The sequence below is a fragment of the Helicoverpa zea genome, chromosome 4 (genome assembly GCF_022581195.2).
Source record: "Helicoverpa zea isolate HzStark_Cry1AcR chromosome 4, ilHelZeax1.1, whole genome shotgun sequence".
NCBI classification, from domain to species: Eukaryota; Metazoa; Arthropoda; class Insecta; order Lepidoptera; family Noctuidae; genus Helicoverpa; species Helicoverpa zea.
Window position 1 is genome coordinate 12,811,957 of NC_061455.1, and position 8,402 is coordinate 12,820,358.

General features: G+C 33.9%; 1 protein-coding gene across 1 annotated transcript in view; it reads right to left on the minus strand.

Annotated features, from left to right (window-relative positions):
- LOC124629528 (CUGBP Elav-like family member 4) overlaps positions 1 to 8,145 on the minus strand; it is a 572,069-nt gene extending 563,924 nt beyond the window's left edge. Inside the window, exon 1 of the mRNA XM_047162943.1 lies at positions 7,873 to 8,145. Coding sequence (XP_047018899.1) covers positions 7,873 to 7,891 — 19 coding nt within the window. The 5' untranslated portion in view covers positions 7,892 to 8,145. The remainder of the gene's footprint in view (positions 1 to 7,872) is intronic.
- Positions 8,146 to 8,402: the final 257 nt, after the last annotated feature.

The following is an 8,402-nucleotide window of genomic DNA, read 5'->3' on the forward strand; positions in this document are numbered from 1 at the left end:
AACTTCACCCAGATCGTACTTCGAAAAACGAACAAAACCTCCTAACAGCACTTAATATTTCAAAACTTTCCCCGATCACATAAATACATTTAAAATCATTCGACAGTTTTGATCTATTAGCTGGGAGTGCAGAACGTTTGTCATAACCGACTGAGGTTCATAGTAAGCTATAGTTAATGGTTGAACTTTTGTGTATCTACGATGTTCAAATTTGCCGATTTTCGCTCTGGATAACCTCCATTATTTATAGCTTCATCTTGCGAGTGCTAATATTTAATGTGTCTTGGATGCAATATTCGTTTTCCGTTTAAAAGTTTTTGAACGACTCCTATTTTATGGACTGTGAATGTAAAGAAAGCGTTTTAAAGCGCAGTTTTAGAAGAATTATAACTGTTGGTTTCGAAGACAAAGTGTTTTAAGTGACCAAGCTATATTTTTATTTTGGGTTTACCTGATTTTGCTATTGATAAGGAACAACGATAGTAGTAGTATTGTGTCCATCTCAATGTTATATGAAGCATCGATCAACAATATTAAATTACTAAGCAGTAAAAAATGCCGCGTAGTAAATACACTTCACTACCAAAAACAAAAAATACTTTTTTCATATCCTCAACGATATTCAGTCGTAATCTTGCGCGACCTATTTCTTTTTTCAAATTATTTCCGTAATCGACTGTCACCGAAAGAGTGACCCAAGGCGTGGGTTGCCAGTAACGACCTCTCATGTTACCCTGAAGCCTTCAATTGACTCGGAATAATATACAGAACTTCATATTGAAAGAAGTCTTTTGTGGGAACGACTTTGACGTTTAATCTGGGTATGTGATCGAAAAAGTGGGTAATTTATGTATGCCGCAGGGTGCTGCAAGATGGTGACTGCTGCAAAGTTAATTAAAGGTTACAATGTGATTGTCGTGGAGATCGAGATGGGGTTTATGTAAAATAATATGCCACTCTTTTCGAAGCCAAATATGAAGTCTTATGACCTCTAAAGATTCCGTTTTCTTTTTCTGCTAGATATCATTATTAGATCTATATTTTTCAGTCTATCAATGAGAGTAAGCCGTGGCGTTGATAAACCTTACCTACATTTTTATAAATAACACTTCAACTTGATTCATTGTTCATTCCCAATACCCTCAAATATCCAAAGCTATCACGACATTCCACAAAAAATATTTCAACTCAAAATTTTAACAAAAATAAATGTTAATATAATTCATTGCGGAGGTTTGCAAATAGCTTCCAACTCATAAGGTAACTTGGCACGAATGTATAACCTACGATTTATATGAAGGTGACAGGTGCCACTGATTATGGCAATTCTACGAACTGATTGTTAACGTGCAGATTTACTGAGGATATTTTCCTCTTTGATAAAATGTTGCGTTGTTCGAGCCTTGTTATTGTGTGGTAATGATCTTGATAGAGGTCATTACGATCAGTAGATAGGTGTTGTGAAACCAGATATAAAGACGAGATGTATACTTTTTGGGTCTGTTACATGTAATATGGAGCAGTCAATCTGAGTATCCTAAGTTACCCGACTACATGTCAATATCATTTTATATAGTGTGGCTATCTTTAATATTTTTTGGACAATTCTATAAATGTGCAAAAGTAGCATGCATCTGACTCACAAAAGATTCAATATATATCAACTGTGCCCAAAACATATTTATCAACAAGCGTTGGAATCTAGATAAGATATTCCAAAATTCTTCAGACTCTGTTAAAGTTAGTGATACTGCGAATACAGCACAAGCTAGTACATAAACCAACTCAAACGATACACTACCGGCCATCGCAATTAAATAATGACTCCGTTCCATAAATCAAACATTTTTCCAACGTCACCACAGCCCAATAAATACTCAGTTGGAACGTGTCATAAAATGTGCACTGCTATGAATGGAGTCAATTTGTGGTGGTTGCACACCAACCACAATCATTACCGAAGTACTTCAGTCGCCGTCATCACGTTTAAAATTGATGGTTTCGTATGTATACAGTGAGGGGCAAATTATTTGAGGCGGTCATCAAAATTATTATTTCTATAATTTTATGATGAAAATTTTAAGAAATACATAAAAATAAGTCCACAACAAATTATTTCTCAGGTATTGATCTCTGGCTAAGCAGTCTGGAGAAATCCAATTTCAAGAAGAGATACTATGATAACCAGTGCCTTTGATTGTAAGGCCACTACTCAAAGTGCTGGCAGCAGTGCCGCCGGGTTCATGACATGAGGTATGCCGCCGGACATATACAAGGAAAAAAATTATGCCTGCAGCAAGAATACCCATCGACAGACCGGCGGGCAATACTGGCAGCCGGACCGCGGCTGCTACCGTCGGTACTGTATATAGTATGCCTTTATATGGGTTAGATAATTAAAAATTAAGAAGATAGGCATATTAGAATAACTAACATTAAAAACTTCATTATATTTCATTATCTCATCACCCAAAGTGAAACAACAAAATTAATTCCAACTAGCCCAAATTAGTAGCACCGAAGTTTACAATATGGATTTTTGGTTCGATTCCCCAGTAATTACTTGGCCTGTTGAAAAACTACTTAGTGAGCGCAGGAGTAAACTTTGTGCCGCATCTGGTGAGACTGAAAACAGACTCCGCTGTACAAAAGAAAAGTCTGGCCTGAGTGACTAAAAGGGATCAAATTTTAAGCAAAGTGGTCATTTTCGTGTCTGGGATTAAGTGCATGTATGAATATTGATAGACATTTTTATGGTGATTTGGATTTAAGAACTAAATAGCGTTAGAAATTTCAGGGAATGCATAATTGTGCAAACTATATTATACAAAATACAGTATGTTGTGTGGCAAAAGCATGTATTAAATAATAAAAAAATATAGTTTGTCAATTTATGCATCAACGCTTCACCAATTTTTTTCTAATAAAAAACTATTTCACAACAAAGGACCAAACAAAAAAAAGTCCCCAAAAAAAACTAACGCGACAAAATACCGAAAAAAAAAGATGGCCACGATATGGTAAAATTTAAAAATTTCACGTCGGACCAGTTTAGGCATTTTTGTAATAAATTGAAAGGCTTTGATTGATGACTTGCGCGGACGGTGTGTTTACTGTATACAGAATAAAGCCAATAAAATGTATACACACTATGTATACATTGCACATTGTGTGATTGACATTTACATATTGGCCGAAGATATTTTAGTATACGTTTACCGTGGTTTCTGAGATAGTGGTGATTTATTGGTTTCTGAGGCTTTCATGCGGAAAGGAAACTGATTTTCTTTGTACAGCAATAAATATGCCGTTTAGTTTATGGAAATTGTGGGTAATATGATCTGGGGTTGGATTTTCTTTGTAATGGTTTAGGCTAAAATAAATCAGATAGATGTATTGCGATTTTAAATGCCTTTTGCTGATTTGAGGCCTAATTTGAATAAATGACTTTAACGTAAATATTTTTTTTTAACTTAAACATTAAATGAGTTTCTTATTATAACTGCTTACCAGTTGGTTTTGAATGGCTTTTATTTTAATATATCTCATAGATTGAAACCCGTGGAAAAATAGAAAAAACCTACTACTGAATTATAGTTTTTAAAAATATCCACGTGTATATTTTGCCTACAAACAATGCTCCTATAAAAAACAGTAGCGTCGCATAAGCTAGCGCTATATCAAGTCACATTTTAATTAAAAGATAATATCCTAGAAAGATTTAGCTATTAAGTTTCAACTATATTTTAATGAGGACTTAAAAAAGTAATTTATTCTTTATTATATTCAAGTTACGCTGTCTGGGTTTTAGTGACGTCAAAATGCTTATAAAATTGACATTTTGTAGATTAACTGACTTTGGAGGTATTGTGAAGGTAGGTAATTGTAATAAATTGTAATTTTAAGGTTCTGTGTTAATTATGTAATATTTTTTAGTAGAATTATGGGGTCAACGGTTTTGTTTATTGAATGAGACAAAGTAATGAGATGATAAAATAATGGACACTAAAAATCAGGGCCAAATAATATAAGCCAAGTATTAAATATCGCGATTAAGTTACCAAACCAAGATAAATATGGTATAGTTAAAATATTTCAAAACTAAGTTATTGCACTATGATTGTTCTTAAGAGTAGAACACAGCTGTAGGCTAACATGAATGATGTCCTCCTAGCCGATTATCGGCTACGGCGGCTGTTCTCATGTAAGGAGATTAGCCAACTGCGCAGGACATATTATAGTGCACAAGAAATTGCGCAGACACAGGTGCACTCCCTATTCCTTCACTCTCATAGCCCGATGGGACGGCAATCCGACACGACCGGAAAGAGATCAGGCGCAGGACCGACATTTACGTGCTCTCCGATGCACGGGTGAATCAATCACCAACTTCCAGGCTTCGGGCTGCTTTGTGAAAGTCTTCTAAAACCCACAAAGCGATTTCGGCCCGACTCGGGAATCGAACCCGAGACCTCGTGCTCAGCAGCCACACTTGCGACAACTAGACCAACGAGGCTAACATAAATAGATATTCAGCTCCCGAAAATTAATCGTTTCATAAACCACACGTACACACATCAATATCATTATCATGTAACACAATAAATATACGATTAGGAACATCAAAACTTATGTTATCAGGACCTTAATATATTTAGGTAGGTTGACGATACACTATCATACCTGATAAGGGGGATTTGTATAGGCTCAATATCGGCTCTGACATCAGACCGCTCGGCTCTGAAAAGCAATTGTTTATTATGTTTTACATTGAAAACTGTTTTTTTCTACTGCAATACCGACTACGGTGGAATGTTTGCAGAAGATTTTTGTGTTTGGTTGAAATTGATGGTTCTTAAGTTCAAATAAAAATAATTATAATAAGGTCATTGTTCCATCTTTGGGACATAAATAGAGCAAAGATTTAGGTTTAACAGAGACTGAAACAATTAAATGAATTTGCTTGATAAAACAAGTCTTTCAAAACCAAAATAATTATCATCAAACCACGGCCTTAACATCCTATTTCTAGTTAAACAAACAAAGGCTGTATTACAAACTTAGAAGTCTAGCTTTGTCCTCGAAGGAAACTTAAAGCAGTTCAGCCCTACAGATGTAAAGGATTAAACGAGCGTAGAGGCGCGTGGTCTACGCCGTAGCCGCTACGGCGTAGCAAGGTTAGTGTACGTCTACGAATCTACGTGCCTCAATGTCGTAGTGGTGTATTTAATACATTTATTGGGTATTTGTTACGTGTTACCTTCTGTTCTGTTGGTTGCTCATAGCAACGTAACACAGAACCTAACCAAAATTCCTCTAATTATGATAGGAAACAAAATTTATTCAAGGATAACATACTATCAGCATTTTTTTTTTCAGATTTTATTGAGGTTTTTCCTTGTTGCAACTAAATCTTGCTCATTTTGCAGTAAAAATAATAATTTAGTAAAAATTTTAAAGCAAAAAAATACGTTTTCAAAATAGTAATACAAAATTCCACTGCACAGTGGACACCTTCCACTACTTTAACAAAAACAAAAAATAAGTTTCACCATCAAAATATTTACCAAACACAATCCTGAAATTACAGACATTCTTTCACCGTAGTCAGTTAAACACACAATATCGGGCTTTCGCCATGAATTTTTTACACGTTAGCACTTATTGCGTTATCGTCGGACAAAATGTTCGATTCTTATCTCACGAGAGGTTTTGTATGAATATGAACATGATATTATCATATCAGTATTTATAACGTAGTGCTTATAAAAACGCTGTTTCATACACGAATGGGTTTTAGTATGTTTTTTTGAAGATAAGAGCTGCAACATTGTTGGCTTACTGTTGTAATTTTACAACAAAACCGTATTTTTTAATCGCAACAGAAACTTACTTATAGATTTTTGAAGTCTTAAATTAGTATTAATTAGTTCTAGACTATTTATCACATTCGTTTGGAATATTATCAAACCTCACTTATAGTTGAACAAGGATTTTCTCAAAAAACTATGACGCACAACTTCAAAGTCACTTTATTTATATCACTTCAGTCACTCTCGTCAATAATGTCACCCATACATTTTTGATAAATCCTCATCTAGTATTCCTATTAAAAAGCCTACCTGCAAAATTGAAGTTTATTCAGTAATCTATTTGACCCTCTAAATAAGTTTTCGTAAAGACGGGTCCCAGCTAAATCGCTTTGTCGAGCCAAATACGGTACATTTCTTCGATTCTATCAAGGTCCCTAGAGTCCGTTTTTAAAGGAAATTCCTCGTATAAGGAATAATATATTATAGTTCACTTGTACATATTAATGGTTATTTTAATTTGCTGTATTTTTTTTTTGTTTTGATTGTATATTATAATGTTTAGAACTCATTTATTTTATTTTATGGGCCTACAGCAAATAATGAATTTTGTTTTTAATTTAAATTGCAAATTCACTTATTATTTTGTGTATTACTTCAATTATTCGCTAAAAATGTTCACTGACACTACAATCCACACTCAAATTGACACACTAGAAGAACACAAACACAAAACAAAAAGTCAGTCACACCAATGTATTTTTTCGTCTATAATCAATCTCAATTTACACCACAAACCAAATGATTCACTGTTCAGCCAATAAAACACTTTTTCCACCAAACCACTGTGCGATAACGAAATAAAACTTCAAAAATATTTTTCCATCGTTTGGCTGCAATGATAACACTTATTCTAGCTCCTGACTTGGTCTACTCTGCCAAGAAACTCGGCACAAATTATTATATGATGCATCCGTAACATTTAAATATTTTTATCTTAATAGAAATCTTATTATGAAGGTGTTCGAAAACGTTCACTTGGGCGATAACATTTGTTTTGTCATTAAGTTTTCATTATTGCACAGTGGTTTCATTGAGCTATTTTTCTAATAGAACGTCGTCGTATTAAGATTAATGTTTTATGAGTATGATTTGAGAGTTTATTTTTGCACTTGTTTATTTTGTTGTTTGTTTTCTTCAGTACTTTCAAAAACATTCACTCTACTCCCACTGATATTCAATTAGTAAATTCACACATACCGAATCATTTTTGAATTTCACAGTTACTCAAAACAAAATAGTCACTTTTACCGACATTACCAGTTTTAACCGTCTTATTCTTCAGTTATAGTTAAATCATAGAAATAATAACTCCATTTATAAATAGTTTCGCAGCGATAGTAAGTAAAGTCCCTAATTAATTTTCAGGTCAAATATAGTTAGTACAGTCATAAATCTCGCAGCAACTTTGAAGTCGGTAGGCTAAACTGAGATAGCGAGAGGTTCGTCATGAAATTTATTATTCTACAAAATATCTACGTACAGCATTGCAAAATGAAGATTTTTTAGAAATTATAATACTTTATAATAGAACTGTATGTTGACTTCAATCGTTCAATATAGTTTTATGGCTATTTATTTGATATGATTCATAATAAAGACCGAATGGAATGAAAGATGCAGTATTTTTGCATAAAAAGAAATGACCGCGAAGTCTAAAATCTCAACACGCTAGTCTTAATTTTTAATATTTCCCTAACGTCTCAGCTTACTCTAGAAAGCTTTTAAGCCTTTCAGCACATTTCCCTTTCACTTAAACTATATTCCGTTATTTTCAGTTACTTTCAGCTCATCAGCGTTTCAGTGTTTTGTTTTATAATTATGTTTGTTTAAACTGTCAGTCAACGACCCACAGTGCGAGGTAATTTGTTTGTGTTTCATGTTATGAGTCACGAGCCAGACAATGTCACAGCTTTTTATCATTGTTCATACATACAACCTGATTTTTTCTGCCAACGTGTAAATAATTTTGTGCCTATCTCCACCTATCCTCGAAACTTACCTCCACAGATTAGAGACATCGAGGTAATTATGATTGATATATTTATAAAATCGACTAATTTAACTTCGACTATGTCTTTACTAACTAGCGCGTCTAACTCGAAAGCTTGGCTATTTTAAGAGATTTTTAAATTCTATATTTAGAGGCGTGAAGGCAATGAAATATTAAACTTTGTACTGGCGATAAGTATCGTTAGCGCTACTACTATTATATCACTTTTTAGAATTAAAAATGGCACTAAAAAGACACGATTTATAATCGATTTTGTTACACAGCAATAACCGCCGCTGAACGTCAACACACAAAACACAACTTTTTTCTTTATTTATTTTTAAATAATTTTTTAAAATTTTATTTTATTATTATTGAAACATCAACGTCGAAATGAATACATCAAAATGCGAACTAAATACACCAAACGGGTTTAGCTTGTCTTGGGTATTATCATAAGTGTGCGTTCATATTGGCTTGTTATTATTGTTGTTTACGCGCGTGGCTTCTGCGAGCCTGAGCGGCGGGCGTGTGGCGCG